At 36.7% G+C, this 20,463-nt stretch overlaps 1 protein-coding gene across 1 annotated transcript; it reads left to right on the top strand.

Moving 5' to 3' along the window:
* Positions 1-14,838: 14,838 nt before the first annotated feature.
* Positions 14,839-15,774, top strand: Or8g37 (olfactory receptor family 8 subfamily G member 37). The gene has a single exon (XM_087564285.1). It carries the CDS (start codon positions 14,839-14,841, stop codon positions 15,772-15,774), a length of 936 nt encoding a protein of 311 aa, XP_087420411.1.
* Positions 15,775-20,463: the final 4,689 nt, after the last annotated feature.

Below are 20,463 nucleotides of genomic sequence, written 5' to 3' on the forward strand. Positions count from 1 at the left end.
CTAGGCTTTAAAGTTTGGAATACAGCTGTGTTAAGAAAACAATGTGCATATGTTTATATTTTAGAAAATTATGTATCATTAGTTTTTCAGAAAGTCTTTGATATCAATTGCCTTCTCCCCATATTCCCTCATTTACCATCCCCTCCTATCTCCCAATCCATTCATCCTGTCCTATTAAGTTATTCTACTTTTTTTCCTTTATGTCACCAAGTTCTTCACTACCTTAAATGGTTCTTATTCCTATCACCCCTGCCTTTTCCAGGAATCTTTGCAGAATAGCAGGAAGGAAAACTGTAAGTGCCAGCATTGGTGGGTGACTATATCGTTTGCCAGAAACAATAGGGCCATTAGACATAAACTCATAGCACTTGGAACATCATGCACAAGACCTGTACAAGCTAAAGCCAGGCAAAATCACAGCCTGAGGAGGAAGGATGTTCAAATATCCTGACACTCTCTGAGGAGTTATGGATAATTGATAGGCGTTGGGAGTGGGAGAGTTAGCTTTATTTAAGGCTGTGATTTCTGGTATCTCTAAAACCCTTCATTAAATGTCCACACACCTAAAACTATATAGATGGTACAAATGAAATTCCGTGTTTTGTTTTGATGAGAACACAAACTTGGGTGAGTATGAAATGGGGAAGAAAGATCTGGGAGAAAAGGGGATAAGAAGATGAAAGTGATCAGAATACATTGTATGAAAATCTCAAATAATTAATTAAAATTAAAAATAGAAATAAACAGGCATAGACATCTCTACCTAATAGAATGTTTCACCTGCCCCATATGTTATACTGTGCACTGAGACACAGGGATGGATTTTCCCATCATGATTATTTGATTAACCTGCATCTGAAATATCATCTGCCTGATCAGAGGTGTAAAACATTGCAGACTTCATTATTAGTTTAAAACCCAGACCTTAGTAGTGTCAATGCAATGTCAGCTTAGCTCATCCTGAGAAGTTAAATATTTGGAAGTCAAGAGATTTTTCCTGTGTGAATAATGTCTTATCTTCACAACTGAATTTCTTATAATACAAAGTTGCATATATGTTTATCCTCCCTCATATGCATATATCATGTTATACATATATGTATCCTAATGTAAAACATGTGTAAATATGATGTTGATCTTTATTGTTTGAATTTGCTTTGTAAAGTTTATGCAAATGGAATTTGTATTTCTTTGTTATAGGAACAAAATACCATTCAACAATTTTTTTATATTCATGGGTACAGAGAGAACAAATCTTTTGGGTTCAAACTCTGCCTTAGAGAACATGACCTAAGGTTGAACTCAAGTTAACTAACAGGCCAGTACCTAGTACCAGTCTCCAGGCTACAAGCCCTAACAAGACTTGCATCCAGCACCAGTTTCTAGGTTATTCTGCACCTCCAAGTTACAAAACTGGCCCTGACACTTCACTTCCTAATAACTGCCAATCAGGAGGAAAACAGAAGTTAAGTTTATGATTTGGCTTGCACACAGCACCAGCCAATTATGTTAAAGTCCATAAATCACCCCAGCATCAGACATGTACCAGGCTAGATACCTGCTTCTTGCCTTCTTAAATGCTTGCCTGAAACTGGGCTTAAGGCCCCTCCTATTCTCCTACATCAGAGACGGTGGTGTGGCCCAAGTTCAAGCTTCAATAAAGAGACCCTAATGCAATTGCATCAGATTCAGCTCCTTGGTGGTCTTTTTGGGGTTCACAGACGTTTTTGGCACAACAGTACTACATAAGGAAAAACGGTGCATTTTATTACCAAGTATTTTTTTATTCATCGAATATATAAATATTATAAGAAAATACATGCTTGAACTACCCTTGATAATTTTGAGAACTGATAAGCAATGCAATAATTAAATATTAGCATAGTTATAAGATAGGTTCAAATATAAAAAAAGAACTCTACCACAAACAAAAGGTTCTAAAACTCATGAAGGAGAGCTACTGCAGAGGAAGAAGAAGAATGCCTAAAGAATATAGGCAGAGATATTGTCTATCATTACCAGGCAATGTTTCTCAACTCAGGGACTATGTCTGTTTTGACTTATTTCTGGCTAATAGCCATAGAAATCAGATGTATCTGGAATCACTGTGTGAGAGCAGAACAGAATGAGTTACTGAATTTAATTTCCAAGGTGTCCAATGTGGATTTAAAAGTACAATGCAGTTTCATCCACTGCAAAACAGGATTCCTAACTGAATTCTAAACTGTATTCTTACAGCCACAGACAAGTATAGACCCCCAGTTCTCACCAAAGATGATTCTCTTTGTAACAGACACTGTTAGAGAAAACCACAGGTGGTCATAATAAATAGAACAACTGATCCTAAGGAGTCCTCTGCCTATGGAGACCTTCTATGGAGACTAGAATATGCCTCCCTCAGAATCGTATCTAGTAATTACATGGGGTCTCTGAGTTGTTCTATATTTGATGCCACTCCATCAAAGTGCTGGGGACCCCCCCTCACTTAGCTTTTTTAATGTGTGTTTTTGTTTGTCTGTCATTTTGTCATTCCTCTCTTAGATTAGGGTTTCCACTGCTGTGATGAAACACGTGATCAAAATTAAGTTGGGAAGAAAAGGGTTTATCTCACTCACATATCCACATCACAGTTCATCACTGAAGCAGCCAAGGCAGGAACTCAAACAGGGAAGGAACTGCAGGCAGGAGCAGATTCAGGGCCTTGAGAAATGAATACGGCTTACTGACTTGATGTATGGCTTTCACAGTTTACTTTCTTGTAGAACCCCGGAACATCAGCATAGAGATGGCACCACCCACAATGGTCTGGCCATTCCCACAAAGTCGCTTACTAAGAGAATGATGTTGCAGGGTTGCCTGAAGCCTGATTTTATGGACGCACTTCACAATTAAGGCTCCTCCCTCTCAGATTACACAAGTTTGTGTGTCCGATTGACATTAAACTAGCTAGGACAATTTCTTTATTGCCCCTTGTCATGACAAGTTCCAGCAGCATAGGACGCCACCGTCACCTACCACAAAAAAAAAAAATCCCCCAGACAGAATAGCCTACTTATGATCTCATCCAAAACATCTTACTTTCATGGACAACAATATGTTCTTTAATTTGTTATCCAGGAGGTAGAAACAAAACTCAACTACACAGCAAATCCCATTCACCGAGGAAGGATGCCAAGCAATGACAAGTAGAAAAAGATATTGGCTATCCAAGACTTCTACCCCAATACATTCCATTCACAAATTATTGGCCTTGGTTTCATCTGCTATTACCCATTACAGAGGGCATGTAAATGCTCACACAGAGAGGAGGCACACAGTCCTACCTCACAGAGGAAAAGGTAGTAGTACATGGTTTTCCACTCAGACATTCCTGTTACACACAGATAAGCCTCACTCCATATCTCAGCAACTTTTTCTACAGGGGCCCTGCAACATAACATCTTTGATTCCATTGGTCCCTGTTTGGACCCTAATATGTCGTATAGGTAACTTTTCCTTGGCCTGTGAGACCAAGCTCCCCAAGTAGAGAGTAATGAATGCATTCAACCCACATCCGGTTTAATAAACCAGCAAGTCTCTTGGGTTTGCTTACAGGAATATGGCTGAACTGTTACTTACAGGATCATGAATGATTCAAAGGCACTGGATCACTACAAAGCCTACTCTCATTGGTATTCATTCATGAAAGTCACATTCCTTGAGTTCCCTGGAGGACTGGCACTTAGCTTGATAGGAATGAATCTCCTTCCCCTGACAGTTCTCACTGTCTATATTACATAACCTTGGGGACAAAGAGACATTTGAAATATTATAAATTTGTGTAACTTCCTCTGACTTGTGAATTGCATATTTCCTGAATCCCACTGACCCTCCCTCCAGAACTGAATTTTTCAATTTGGAGTAAAATGCAACACAGCAGTGTTGGTAGGACTGCTGAGTTAGGAATACCTCCTACCTTATCTTCGTGTTAGGACCCCAAAGACGGACCCTCTGGATCTCTTTATTCCTCTTTATAACATGCTCACACTGCCTAGGTGTTCTTTTCTATTTATTCACAGTTTCCTGTTTTGTTTTGTTTTTTAATTGGCTTATTAATGATAAATGTCTGAACTTGCTTCTTCGGGCTGTCATGGTCCAGGTTCTAACCAGTTTTAATGAAACAAGGTTTGCTAAAATACCTGATAGCCACCCTGTGAACAACAAACTCCTCTCACCCTCATCCATGGATTTGAATAATTGATTAATTATTGATTATCGGCATTAAATTATATGTGATACCTGAGAAGCGCTGGAGATTTTCAAGTGCTATTCCGATGATTCTGAAACACAAAGGCATTTTGCATGTAATTTTATGAACATGCTACCACCTTTTCAGAGACCATGGCTCTTGCTTGCTCCCAGCTTAGTTCTGAGATTGGCTGCTTCTGGTCCTGGGAGCTTTGATCTCACTCCCAGCCCCTCCTGGCTTAGCTCAGGATCCATTGCAAACACCCCTAACCGGGCAAAGCAAGCCAGGAACTGCTGCTGTCCACGCTCCACTGGCTCCCTTTCAGTTTTTCTTTTGTTCCTTAACCGCTAGCTTCAAGAAGCTGCCATCACCAGCCGGGTTTCTATCTATCTCTGCCAAACTTTGCTCCGTGGAAGAAAACACTTAGACAGCTTTATTAATTTAGAACCTGTCAGATAGCACAGCTGCTGGGCACAGACTCTCCTGCCCTAACTTTATCAGCTACTCTACATCAGCAGGCCACAGATCCTGGCCCCCTCAAGATCTTACGTGACTGCTGCTTCCTTCCTATTCCAAAGCCTGGCTCAAAACCCCTCTTCTTTCCTCCCTTATCTTTTTCTCCTGGTACTGGGAAATCTCACCTTTACCCTTCACCCTACTACTGACTCCCTACTTCTTTATTGACATAATAAAGAAGCAATTAGGGAATCAGCACCTCCCCCTACAAATGTGCTTGTCCCCCTCTTGCTTTCTTTTATTTATTTATTTTTCACTGCTGTTGTGGTTTGTTTCTTTGTTTCCTTGTTTGTTTGTTTGTTTGTTTGTTGAGATCAAAGTAGAAATTTTTGACAGTCGGGTTTTTTATATTATTTTGTTATTTTAAGTAAGTAGATACTAGACTATATTGTTCAGGAAATAATGGCAAAAATATGTACATGATCAGTACAAATGAGGGTTTTCTAAAATATTTTTGTTCTATGACTCCTTGAATACATACATACATATGAATCCTGTGACCAGGGAAGACCTGTTTTCATGATTTGATCTTCAATATTTCTTAAAAAAGATGTATCTCTTGAAAAAATTTGGTCTATTTAGTATTTTATTTTTATTGGATTTTTTTGTTTACATTTCAAATGTTATCCTCTTTCTGGTTTCCCATCCATAAACCCCCTATCCCATTCCCCCTCATTCTTCTTCTATGAGGGTGTTCCTTCCCCAACCCATCCAACCACCCCTCCCCCCTCCCCACCCTGATATTCCCTTACACTGGGTGGGTGTCAAGCCTTGGGAGGACCAAGGGCTTCTTCTCCCACTGATGGCCAACAAGGCCATCCTCTGCTACATATGCAGCTGCAGCCATGAGTCTGTCCATGTGTACTCTTTGGATGGTGGTTTAGTTCCTGGGAGCTCTGGTTGGTTGGTTGGTTGGTTGTTCTTATGGGGTTGTAAGCCCCTTCAGCTTCTTCAATTCTTTCTCTAACTCCTTCACTGGGGACCCCGGTTCTCAGTTCAATCATTGGTTGCAAGAGTCCACCTCTGTATCTGCTCTGGCAGAGCCTCTCAGAAGACAGCTATATCAGGCTCCTGTCAGCATGCATGTACTTCTTGGCATCAGCAATATTGTCTAGATATGGTGGCTGTATGTGTATGGACTGGATCCCCAGGTAAAGAAGTCTGAGTTTTAATTTCAGAATACTGTACACACAGAGAAATCTTTCTAAGCCCAAAGGCTGTTACAGAGATGCCGCCTATGTCCTTTTGTTCTGACTCCTCTCCAGTTATCACCACAGTAACTCACTTATAATGAAATAGCTGAGATTGTTACATTACTGTTATCTATATTCCATGCTTTATTTGGATGTTGTTAGCATTTACCTGATGTCGCCTTTCTTTTCTCAAGAATTCCTTTTAAGGTCTCAACTTGGTAATAGTATTAATGACATCTCCGACACCTCTCAAGTTCACAATTCTAGAACTGCCTTTCTAGCTGTGAGGATGTGGACAGTTAAGGACACAAACAAGGTATTTGGTGGAATATCACTGTAAAGCAGGTAGTTTTACTTAAGTGAGGATGTATATTTGATTTCTGTCTGCTAGAGGAAGGCCACCGAAGCATGTAAAAGCAAGGTACAGTTGTCATAATAGCATATCAGAGGGCATAGAATGCAACCTACTCTTAAAGGAGAGATTGTATTCCATTTACCTGAAAGGAGAACTCAGTTCAGAATTGTGTATTATAAATTTGTATCTTAACTACATTTATTCATTTAATCAAATAGTTAAATCACTATTGACTCACATATATTAATTGTTATTTTTATATAATATTTTATCATAAACTGCTGCATTTAGTTTCTGTTTAATTAGTTTCAGATGTGTAGATTGGAAATCCTCTTAAGTCATGCCTGTGTCCCTTTCATGTATTCACAGAAATTTAGCAATCCATTGTTTTCTGGCACTGAAAAACGTTCTAAATATCTTCAAATTTCCCTCCCAGAAGTAATATCACCCATTTCTCCTATCAGTTCTGGATACACTTATTGAATAACAGCATTAAAAACATGTTATACACCCATTCAGAGCCTGCCCCATATGTGGCCCATACATATACAGCCACCAAATTAGATAAGATGGATGAAGCAAAGAAGTGCAGGCCGACAGGAACCAGATGTAGATCTCTCCTGAGAGACACAACCAGAATACAACAAATACATAGGCGAATGCCAGCAGCAAACCACTGAACTGAGAACGGGACCCCCGTTGAAGGAATCAGAGAAAGGACTGAAAGAGCTGAAGGGGCTCGAGACCCCTTATGAACAACAATGCCAACCAACCAGAGTTTCCAGGGACTAAGCCACTACCCAAAGACTATACAGGGACTGACCCTGGGCTCCAACCTCATAGGTAGCAATGAATAGCCTAGTAAGAGCACCAGTGGAAGGGGAAGCCCTGGGTCCTGCCAAGACTGAACATCTAGTGAACGTGATTGTTGGGGGGAGGGTGGTAATGGGGGGAGGATGGGGAGGGGAAGCTCATATAGAAGGGGAGGGAGAGAGGTTTGGGGGATGTTGGCCCAGAAACCAGGAAGGGGAATAACAATCGAAATGTAAATAAGAAATACTCAAGTTAATAAAGAAATAAGTAAATAAAGGTGAGGGCCACCAAAAATAAAAACATGTTATACTCATGTAAGCTGGGTTTGCTCGTTGGTACTTTGCTATCTTTGATTATGCTCACTGAACACACTAAACAAATAATCATGTGTATATAATAATTCCATACAGAGATACATATATAAGTGCTTAACTTTAATTTACAAATTTGTGTTCATTGGAAGCTTAAAAAAGGAAAACATTAATATAATGCTTTCTACTCTGAATTAGTACCAGATGGGTTAATTTAGAAGTTTTCATTGCTGATATATAACTTCCACATTAAAAAGGAAAAAAAAAAGGGAAGGAGTCAGCAGCATCCATTCCTTCTACATTCGCTCGTCCATTTCTTCTCTTTGCTATAGTGGTCCCAGAATTTCCCCTGCACTCTTATGGAAAATTGTTGGATCAACAAATATATTAAATAAAGAAATCGCAATGTTTACTTTGTGCATATTTCTGCAATCTCTAATCATTGTCAAATTTAATAAGGTAAACATGTTCATCTCCAGCCCTTTCCATGAAACTAGTATTATGTGGGAAATAATAAGGAAACATATAAGAGACAACTTTTGATAACGATTACAAAACCTTATTTCCCCAAACATTAATTAAATGATGGTGGAGGGCAGTGAACATGACCTTCTATATTTCAGAGGTTATTTTCAGATGGGAAGTCATCATGGAGTCATCCCACAATTATGCCATGAGAATTCAGTTTCTGGCCCAAATGTAATAATTGATACTATTTCCAAACACAAGCAAGTATACCCCCAGGAAGCAAAATGAAAGTATCAACTAAAGTACGATATAAGAAATCTTAATTGCTTTTTCCTGTGAGTATCTCATTCCCAGAGGAAAGAAATCTTCAGGGGGTTTCCTTCTATACACATTTAGGATGCCTCTTATATTTCAAAAGTCTTTGTGAAAATAGTATTAGTCTTATAAGTGCTATTTGAAGATGTAAGGGGAGTCATGACATTGCACTTAGGATAGGAATGTAAGCTACTCAGAACATAAGATTTCTGTTCGGATCCCACAAATAAAAATGAGCCAGAAGATTTCATTTTGGGTTACTTGCACCAATGACATGAAGAAGGGATTTCATTTAAGGAGCACTGGATTTAGAACTCTTGTTACCAGAATGGAAGTCTCCACATAGAGCAAAGGTGAGGACCTAACTTCCATTTGTCCTGAAATCTCTCAGCCTCGGAATTTCAGATGACTTTCATGACCTCTACTTTTCAGATATTATAGAAATTTTTAGTGATAGCTGAGTGTTTAAGAATCAAATTTTCTCCCAGGCATTTTTCACATTTGAATGAAATGTTGTTCTTACCCAATACATTTCAGTGGTTATAGCTGGTTCCTCTAAGGTGAAACACACAAAAAAAATCCCAAGTAACTTTTGTTATAATTCAGTTATACTAGTTGTAAGTTATGTTCAAATAATTCATCAATTTTTACAAATAACTTCAGTGTGTTAACCCTGTTATAAGCTATCATACTTATAAACTATAATATGAAAACATGGAGGTATCTATCACTTTTCTCACTGCTTATTATTTTTTTAACAGACAGCTTTAAAATATTTAGTATGTTTTGGTATTTAGCAAATCCAAAATTATTAATGTTGTGCAAACGTGGCTTACTTTTCAACCTTCTGTACTCATATTTTTCTTGAAAACTTTATATTAACCCCATTCTAGACTAAACACAAGAACATCTGTGCTCTTATTGTCACACACTCAGTCACAATATGCATCTCATAGACACCTTTCTCTCTCCTTATAGATTATAGCATTTTAATGAGCATGGACGTTCTATCATGAATCTCTCTATACTTTGTGCCTATAGAATATGCTTGTTGTTATTAAATTTTCATCAGGCCACGTTCAAAGCCAAACAATATTGCTTGAATAATTATAACCAGAGAGGCATTTATTAAGATTGCAAAATTATTATTGCAAAATTATATCATAATTATGTATATCTGTAATATATATTTTATAACAATTAAGATATAAAATCTTGGGAAAAAATTAATCAAGATTACCGAATAGCTGAATTGTTTTACATATTCCTTAAGTTTGTGTAACTATAGATTATTGTTTTCTCTTTTTTATTTACAAATCATACAAGTTTAGCAAACACTTTAAGGATAGCTTAGGGACCACTCAACATGAAAGGAGTACAAATAAGAACAAAAGAAGAAGGACATATTTTACATGCATTTTTTATGCTAACATCAAAATTAATTTATAATCAACCAAGTCATAATGAGGAAACCAAAATTCTAGATGCACTTTACCAGGTTCACAAGGATTATACTTAATCTACCATCTTTTCAGTTTTAAAACTTTGGGTAGCCCTGAAAGATACTACATTATGTGAAACAAGCCAGTCAAAAAAGACATTATTGGGGCTGGGGATTTAGCTCAGTGGTAGAGCGCTTACCTAGGAAGCGCAAGGCCCTGGGTTCGGTCCCCAGCTCCGAAAAAAAAGAACCAAAAAAAAAAAGACATTATTAAATAGTTTTATTTGTATAAAGTTAATATAATTATCAAACCCATGTATACACAGAATATGATAATTATTTCCAGAAATTAGAAGCTGAAAAAGAAAAGGTGAACCTGTTCAATGGCTATAAAAATCTTGGTAACAGAAGAAGAATTAAGTTATAAAATGCTATATGCAGTATAGTCTATAACTTTAACACATGGTATTGTGTACTCAAAGCTTTAGGAAAAATTTGCTTCAATTTTGGTATTTTAGTTATAACACATTCATTTATAAGTTTAATAAGAAATTAAATGACTGGCTTGTTTCACATAATGTAGGCTAGCATATATATGAATATGTATGCATATGTATATGTGACAAAATTAATGTAAAAAGAAGCCTTGATTTTGAAAGAGAGCAAGAAGGGCTATACTGAATGACTTGAAGGGAGGAATGGGGAAGAGAAAATAATGTAATTACATTGTAATAACCCCCCAAAATGAAATAATTATGAAATACTTAAACAAGAGATCAAAAAGAGGGATTCTGAAACGATTCTTGAGTTTGTGGACTGATTTCCTTCCAAGCTGTGTGTTCTGGGGATGCGGAGCTGGAGAGATGGGATGACTACAGCTTTTGTTGCCCTGAAAAGTGTGATGAACACTGAAAAGCAAGATGGTGAACACTGAGCCAGCTGATTTGTATTCACTGTGGTGTGAGTTTGCTTAAGTGTACTTGTTCCTATGCCCTAATTCTTCACCTTTAGTGTAAAACTGCATTCATTAGTCTTGAGTTTTTCAGGACCCTGTAGTTAGGAAACTTTCGAGTTTTAAAGTGACGTTGGACTTTTAAGGTGTTACACTGTTTAAAGACTTAGAGAATTTAAAATTTATATGGTATTATGATATTACCTGAGATTTTTAAGGACAAAAAAAAGATTATGGTTTAACAGTGATGTATTTGTGTGTTAAGTTTACATAGGGTGGAGGGTCGAGTTCCTTTTTATTATTAACTTGAAATTATCTAGAATCACCTGGGAAGAAGAAACTCAGTTGAGTTGGAAAATTGACCTTGGGAGAATTCACCTGTGATCAGGTCTATGAGAGATTCTTTGCTAAATGATAAATGTGGGAAGGCCCAGCCCACCTTGGAGAGGACTTTCTCTGGGCAGTAGCACTGGGTTCTATAGAAAGCTAGTGAAACATTTACCAGTACTCAAGTAATAAACAATATCCTTCTATAGCCTTTTTTTCTTCTGTTGCTGTTCTAACTTCCCTCAATGGGGGACTATGACCTAAAACAAACAAACAAACAAACAAACAAAACCATAGGCTGAAAGAGACTCTTTCCTCCCAAAGGTGCTATCAATCAGAATATTTTATCACAGCAACAGAAAGCAAACTAGAACAGATAGTGAACCCCCTACATGGCTCTACTAATCGTTGGACCTATTACTATTGTCTGTGAAAGTTTCCACATTTCCACAGTTTTCAGTGATATTTAAATTTCCAACATATATGAATTCTCTGACACAAATAACAACTATGTAAACACAGACATTCATTATGTTTTCTCTTGCTTCTTTTGTTTTCTGACATTATACTGTTTTTCTCCTTCTCTTCTTTCTCCAAAGTCCTCCAATACACAGTCTTGCTTTATTTCATATTCAAGGCTTCTTTTTTCACTGATTGCTATATTATGTTTATCTATGTAAAGATATATCCTAAATAACCTGACCAGGCTGTATAATGTGACTTACATGTTTTCAGGGCTGACTACATGGTGTTGGGTGTGTTCTATAGTGGAGAATAAATTTTCAACACATGAATTTCAGGAGACACAGAATAACTAAATGAAGATGAAACTCACTACTTTTTATTTATCTTATTTTTAGTGATTATAATACAATATATCAATTTGTAAGTTTATAACTTTAAAACTTACATTTTATACTTGTAATATTTTATATATTATATTTACATAATTTTATATTATATATCTTATAATTATATAATTTTTATAATAAATAATATCATTATGTCAATTGCTATTCTTCCCTGGGGAAAACTCTTCCTCCCACTCTCAGCATTTCTTAGTTGCCTGTCACGGTTCTTTGTGTAGAGTTGAAGCCTCATGGGTCTTCCTCTGTCCACGTTAACATGTCTATTGTTTTCCTTACTCAGCTCGTGTTTAGGCAGCCATCGTTATCTTTAATAGAGACAAAACTAGGAAATTTGCTAAAATAAATAAAACATTTCATAAAAATTAGTACTACCACTTGTGAGGTTGGCTTTAAATCAACAATACCAATCTCTAGCCATTCTTAAGTTTTTCTAGAAAAGTAGAGAATTGGTCCAGAATGGGAATGTTTTTTCTGTATAGGAGATAACCAGCTGCAGAATTAGAAGGAGCATGTGTGAGCAGTGCCATCCATCAGTGCATGTCATAAGCAGTGCTACTACAGACTCTTTTGTACGACACTTTGTGTCACTGTGTTTTCTATTCTTGAGGATGTGTCTCAAGTATTGAACATCCCTGGAACTGCAATAACTCTATGTTTTACATTTTGTAGTGTTCTCCAGCTGTTTTCTGAAAATTTTGTGCTATTTTAAAACCTCACCAATAATATGAGATTGTAAATTCCTTGCATCCTTACAAGTAATTACCATTTTATCATAACCCTGCCAATCAATGTGAAATTCTCTTTCGCTGTGATTTTTATTTAAATATCTCTAATGAATAGTGATGGTACACATATTTTCAGGTATGCTTGTAGTGTATGAATACCCATTGTAGTCCTTTCTGTCACTCAAACAGTTTTTGTCATTCTATAAGGAAGGGGCACATCTATTGTTCTCACTTTAAACCTTCTATCAACTGACCTAATTTCCTAACTGAAAACTTTCTATAACTTCCCAAAATTATTTAAATCAGGAAAACATCCTAAAACTAATTAAGTCAGAAATCAATCTAGATTGCATTATCTCAAGAACTTTCGTCTGCATGAAACTTGTCGAAAAGAATGGCCCATCACCCAGGAAGTAATTACACCAAGTGATAGGGAGTGAGGGTCTCTCGGTGTCCACTCACACTAAGCCAAATAAATGAGTGTGACAAGGGTAGGCATAAGAAAATATATCATTGTAGGAGACAATACTGAAAGGAAGTCTCTGGAGTAGTGCTATACCAGAGCTCACCCATCACAGTTGAGCAGCACAGTGGGAAGTCTCTAGGGAGCTCTTCCTGCATGGTGTCCAACAGATCATTATCCAATGACCTGGCTATTTGTAACTGAATTATTTGTCTTCTTAGCCATAGGGATATAAAACTTCTTTAATTCTATTAATGGATCTTCATAAAATATATTGCTTGAGATGTTATTTCATTTATCTATCCTTAGAGGTGCAAATTATTTTTTTAATTTTAATTATGTTCAATTCTCTCTCTTGCCATTACCTCTGATTGTGATATGTTATCCAAGACATTATATCTATTTCATTGGCACAAAAATCTACTGTTGTATCTTTTCAAATGTTGTTAGTTTTACCTATTATAGTTAGTGATAGCACACATTTTCATTAACTTTTCCATAATACGAGAAGTTGGATATTAATTATTTAAGATGTAATTACATCTAATTTTCCATTTAATAGAAAAACATTCTTCCTGCACTGAGTTGTTATGAAACATATAACTTCAATAATTTATTTTTTTTTGGTTCTTTTTTTTCGGAGCTGGGGACCGAACCCAGGGCCTTGCGCTTCCTAGGCAAGCGCTCTACCACTGAGCTAAATCCCCAACCCCTTCAATAATTTATATATGCAATCTTTTTACAGATTGGCAATTTCCTTACATTTTAGGGCACACCTGTATTATGAGAATATTGTAATGTTGTTATAAGTTTTCAAGTGGAAAAGCTTGAAACTTCCAATTTTATTCTTCTTCAGGTTTGTTCTGATCATTCATAGTCCCATTACATTTGTATGGATATTTTATGACCAACATGAGATTATTGGTAATGAAAATATCATGAGCTTTCATTAGGATTAGACTGAACTTCTGGACCAGTTTGGGAAGTATTGCTTCCCAAATGTTAAATCTTGTGGTTCATGAAAGATGGGATGTCTTTCCATGTAAGCAATGATTTATTTTTCAACAATATTGGTAGTTTCAAAGGTAATGTCATTTGTTTCCTTAATTTATCCCTAAGTATTTTAACATTTTTCATGATATTTCAGGTGGACTTTTATGATTGGTGAGTTTTCTTAATGATCTTGGTTCTTTTTCCTATAATGGCCTTTTAAATAAATTACAATGCTCGAAGATTTCTTGGAGTTTTATGTATACAAATGAAATGATAAACATGTAAAGGTACTATAATTGTTTACTTTCAAATTCAGATCCCTTTTGATTTCATGTACTCACCTGATTGCCCTAACTTAAAGTTCTGTTACAATATTAAAATGATAAAAGTGTAGCTTACACTGTCCATTGCCTTATGAAGAAAGAATTTATTTACCATCATTAAGTATAGCAAGGGTTGCATATGTGTAAGGAAGTGCTTGGTCTTAGTGTGGATGTAGCTCTTTTAACATACAAAAATTGCTTTTCTCTGTAGGCTGATTGGGTAGACAAATAAGTCATGAAAAGTCCTTAGTAGACCTCACTGAACATATCTGCACTCTCATTGATTGCCCATGGATTGAGTACTAACATACTCGTAACAAAAATCAAACTCAGGGACAGATATAACTTATCTTTAAAAATGACTGCCATGTGTTAAGCAGTCTAATGTATTAGACGTCTAAAATATAAGATATAAGATTATCTGTCAGAAAATTGAAGATCCCTGGCAAAATGAAAGCTTGAATTCTGTCTCACACTTCAGTAGATGGTAAAATACTAGATAGTTATTTCATTTTGTCTCCTCCTACACAGTACTCCCAGAAGAAAATGTTAAAAGGAAATCTTTCTGAAGTGACTGAGTTCATCCTCGCTGGGTTAACAGACAAACCAGAGCTGCAGCTGCCCCTCTTCCTCCTCTTCCTAGGAATCTATGTGGTCACTGTGGTGGGGAACCTGGGCATGATCACCCTGATACTATTCAGTTCTCAACTACACACACCCATGTACTTTTTTCTCAGCAGTTTGTCCTTCATTGACCTCTGCCATTCCACGGTCATTACTCCCAAAATGCTGGTGAACTTTTTGGCAGTGAAGAACACCATCTCCTACCCTGAATGCATGACTCAGCTTTACGCTTTCCTTGTTTTTGCTATTGCAGAGTGTCACATGTTGGCTGTAATGGCGTATGACCGCTATGTTGCCATCTGTAACCCCTTGCTTTACAATGCTACAATGTCTTATCAAGTCTGTTCCTGGATGGTTTTGGGAGTATTTAGTCTGGCTTTGATTGGTACCACAACTCACACAGTCTGCATGTTAAGAGTGCATTTCTGTGAGGCTGATACAATAAATCATTACTTCTGTGATCTTTATCCACTCCTAGAACTTTCTTGTTCTGATACATTTATAAATGAAGTAGTAGTTTTATGTTTCAGTGTTTTTAATATCTTTGTTCCAACTCTGACGATCCTAAGCTCTTACGTCTTCATCATTGCCAGCATCCTCCGGATTAAATCCACTGAGGGCAGGTCCAAAGCTTTCAGCACCTGCAGCTCACACATATCAGCTGTTGCTATCTTCTTTGGTTCCCTTGCATTTATGTACCTGCAGCCATCATCAGTCAGCTCCATGGACCAAGGGAAAGTGTCCTCTGTATTTTATACCATTGTGGTGCCCATGCTGAACCCTTTGATCTACAGCCTGAGAAATAAGGATGTCAAATTTGCTCTAAATAAGTTCCTTGAAAGAAAGTTTTTCTTGTGAACAAAAGCAATATTTCTTTACTAACATTCATGTGTAGAGGGCTAGCAAACAGTTCAGATGTCTAAGTATGGTCACATAGTGTGAGATTAGTGCTATCACCATTTATTTTTCAAGAAACCCAAAGCAGAACAAGTTTTACCCAGTGGGACATATGAAGGACAGCATCTGCCTGGGATTCAGAAAAGCCATCTGCTTATCGTAGCATGCATCACACTATTCAGTTCTTCAAACTCTCAAAAGCCTTCTTCTGAATTCTGCTCCTTTAATGCAAGACAAATTTATCCTACAGTGAAAGTAAATAAATATGGCCAAAATTCTTGGTCATCTCAATATTCTATGTAATTAGCCTCTGTAATTAAATATATTTGAAAAGATTTCAGACATTGTAATATCCAGAAATAATAATTTTGTTAAAAAATAAAATATAAAAAATATTTTCCTTTCTTTTTTATTCACTTTACATCCTGTTGGCTGCCCTCTCCAGGTCATCTGCTCCCACAATCTTTCCCCTAACAATCCCATCCCCTTCCCCTTCTAAGATGGTGGAGGCCACCCCTGGGTATCCTCCTGCCCTGACACATCAATTCTCTGTGGCTCTAGGCACTTTCTCTCACACAGGGCCAAACAAGTGAGTCCAGATAAAAGAAAATAATTTTTGTTAATTTTGTGGAACTGTAGCAAGGATAGTGAATGACATATACAGGGGTTATATAGCTTCTACCAAAACAAAAACACAAAACAAACAAACAAACCAAGATATTGTGAAGATGAGACACACATCACATCATGAAACAAGAATGCAACATATGCACAATGCTCTAAAGCAGAGTGGAATTAAGAACAAAATTTCTTATGTGGCTCTGTGTTTTCTACTATTTGTAGGTATGTGTTCAGCATGGAGCTGACCACAGCAGATTCAGAAGTATATTCTTTTAGTATCACATATGCATGTAATATTTATTCATACCTAGAAAGCAGAACTCATAAAATTGTTCTCTGATTAATTTCATATTTTCAGAATTATTAAACATTCTCATAATTTTATAAAGACTATCTTCAAGAGAAAAGACTGAATTAGAGACAGATACACAGATTTGTGGGAAAAAATTAGTCCCTATTATTTCCCCTTACCTAATTAAATCCCACTGCTCCTTTTGAAACTGCAATCATAAAGACGATTTTATGCTTCTGGGAGGTAACTGTGCATATCAGGCTATTCCGTAGCTCTAAGTAGCCTCCAAAAATACATCAGGTCCTTATGGTGCGATCCTGGATATAGCAGCATCCATAGAGTCATTCTTGTCTCCTCTTAAAGTGTCTCCAAAAATGATGCTTCCTTATTCTCTAGAGCTATTTGCAGGTCATAGATGACAATTCTGGTGTTTCTGATTCCTTAAAGCTTCAAAGCTTTGAAAACTTTTAATAAATATAATTCTCACCTAGGATGCTCTAGATAACCATGTTTAGAATCTCTTGGTTACAAAATACAACAAAATGGCATGTTCACGGAAAGAGGTCTTGTAGAAAGTGCAGGATGATGGGGTAGCTGCTGTTTGAAGGAAAAATGTGAGGAGAAAAGAAGTGGGGATAAGAGTAATCAAGATGCATTAAATTCATCGATGAAATCACTAAGGAATACATTTAATAAAATATCTTAACTTCATATTGTACAATATGAAACTGAAAATACAATATATATGCCAAGAATTCCTACCCAGGATTAGGTGGGTCAAATGCCGTGTCTACTTCTACCATTGTACGAATGTCACATCGGTTTCAGTGGCTGCTGAGCCACTTCACATTCCAGCCAGCAGTGAATAAGTCTCTTCCTCTATATCCTAAACAGTACTTGTTGTCATTTAATTTTAATGAAAATTTTTATCAATTCTTTGAAAATTTTGTAGATGCATACAATGTATTTTGATCATACTCAACACCCACTCCTCTGAAATACTCCAGTATCTTCGCCCTATGCCCATTTTCTATCCCAAACTTTATGCCTCCTTGGAAAATCTTCTCATGGCCCATTGAGTTAAAGTTTTGCTCTCTATATAAAGATTGAAGTAAAGCTATACACAGGATCATGATACACCTACCACAGACAATACCTCAAAGACAAATTAGTTCTATCTCTCCTAGGATACTGATTGGACATATGCCTAGTAATGGTGTAGCTGGGTTACATGTTGGGCAATTCCATGAGCCTTAAGGACCCTCCACTATGATGTGCATAGTGGTTGAAATAATTTACACAACCATCACAGGTGTGAAAAAATCCTGTAAGTTATTCTATCCAGTATCTTTTCTGAACCATGAAGGTTTAACGTCAGGAAAATACATGTCACTAGTGAAATATACTTTAATAATGAATTAATATTTAATGCCATATTTTTTGGATTTCTGATGCTTTTGAAGACTATGTAAAGTACATTTGATCTGTTAAAACGTAACTACACTTAGCCATTTCTATTTAAATAATATTGAAGTCCATTAATTGTAATTAAATCAGAATCTAATAAAACAATGAGTTTACTATCTGGCCCTTAAATTGGGTTACTAAATCATCCTAAACAGTTTTGTAATAGCAGCTATAGAAGACCTTGTATTCTTAAATGAGTTGCCAAGGTACAATGCCTAAGAGTAGTAATATTAATTTCAGATTTTGTATCAATATATGAAGATATATAGGAATGAAAACCTTAAACCTGTACCAATATAAGACATTAACACTTCAATTTTCATCAATATAAAGGTTTCTACCAATGTAAGAGAATGGCTACACAATGCTTCATTCAAGAATAAAATTAGCAATCCACCCCATCGATTTCCTCCATGTTGAAAATCATGACCATTTCCAAATTATTCCTTAAAATGGCAATTTATAAACTAACCATAACCAGACACCCAAATTCAAGGGTTCAGTATGGTAACTCTCCACAACTTCTTCCTGCTAAATGGGGGCAATTTATACCCTGTTCTTTAATGGAAAATTTAAGATCAGAAGCCTCAATTCTTTACTCATCTATGTACACTTAAATCCTCCCATCTATGGAGATCAATATCACTGTAGTACATATGTCCCCTTTCTCTTTATATATCTTAAATCAGTATAAGTTTCTACTGTCTGAGATAAGGTTTTTTCCTAATCCTCTGCTCCTGATCTACAATTTAAGATCAAAAGCCTCAATTTATTTATTCACATATGTATGTAACTTCAAATAAATTCTCTTCTATTTACTGTATGAGCCTTATCTTAGGATATTAATTTGTCATGTCAGGCTAAACAATCTAGAAATCCCATGTAGACCATGTTCATAGAATGAGTATTTGCCCTTGTATAGACCTTTTCAACTTTTCTTTAAAGCATTTTTCTCATTCTTTCTACTTTCTATCTCTGTCTCTGTAGAATTGAGATCAAATGCCTGGATTTCTTTATTTCATGCATACTTAAAAACATTTAAACAATTATCATTATACTCCATTCTACCCTTAAAGACATTTAAATCAAATTTCATTTGTCCCTATTCTTTATTTATCTGGTTGTTAGAGGCAGTTACCTTCTACTGTTTGTCTCTAACTTTTGAGCAGCCTGTCTCTTTCCATAACATGGATGCCCAGCACCTTTGAGCCCAAACTCTTTGAGGCAGCCACAGGGCTTTGCTAAGGGCACAGGGTAAATCTCCTCTGCATGCCTTTGTTCTAGTTCTGCGGCTTGCAGGACTTGGGACAAAACCACATGATTCAGCTCTGCTCTGATGAGAAACCAGTCCTCTCCATCTCCTAAACTTATATCACAGTGTGTGTCTATTCCATTCGAGAACCTAATTAATTTGTAATAGTGCGTTGGGCACCATCTGTAGTGGTGAATATTTAAAAGTCTACTCCATGCTCCAAGTGGGTCCATGTGCAGCTCTGCACCAGCTCAAGGGCCCTGAATTCACACACACACACACACACACACACACACACACACACACACACAGCCTTTATATTTAATAGCCTTAACTAGCTAAAAGGTTGGAAACTTCTAAACCTTTCTGCAGTTAACATACTTCTGATATTACGGAGTTAACACTTAGTAAATCTGTTTCATATCTGCTACCTTAGACCCAACTGGGGAAGCAACCTCTGGCACCACTTTCCCAGATTCTTACATGTGGTGGTCTCTCCCTCCTTCAAGTTCCATCTCCTTCACCGTCCTAAAGGCAGAATCCCTCTTCTTGGCCTTTTGTTTCTTGCCCTGGAATCCTAGAAGTCCCACATCTTTATCTATTCCCCTGACTAGCCACTGGCCACTGGCTGCTTACTAACCAGTCCAAAAAACAACTGTTGGCAGGGACTTGCAACAGATGTGTGAATTCCCATGAAAGCACCAAATCAAATCTCCAAACAGAGTGTATACCCTATGTGTCTTTCTAAGCCTAGGTTACCTTACTAATTAATGAGGATATTCTCAAGTTCCATCCATTTGCCTGTATATTTCATGATGTATTTACTTTTAATAACTAAATAGTAATCCACTGTGTCAATATGTCACATTATCTTATCCATTATTCAGTTGAGGCACATCTAGGTTGTTTCCAGTTTCTAGATATTACAAATAAAGCTGCTATGAATGTATTTGAGCAAGTGTCCCTGTGTTATAATGGGGCATCTTTTAGATATAAGGCCAAGAATGGTATAGGTGAT

This window comes from Rattus norvegicus, chromosome 8, assembly GCF_021556685.1.
Source record: "Rattus norvegicus strain SHRSP/BbbUtx chromosome 8, alternate assembly SHRSP_T2T, whole genome shotgun sequence".
Classification (NCBI taxonomy): Eukaryota; Metazoa; Chordata; class Mammalia; order Rodentia; family Muridae; genus Rattus; species Rattus norvegicus.

Coding starts and splice junctions, on each gene's coding strand:
- Or8g37 (XM_087564285.1), top strand. CDS start 14,839: ATGTTAAAAGGAAATCTTTCTGAAGTGACTGAGTTCATCCTCGCTGGG.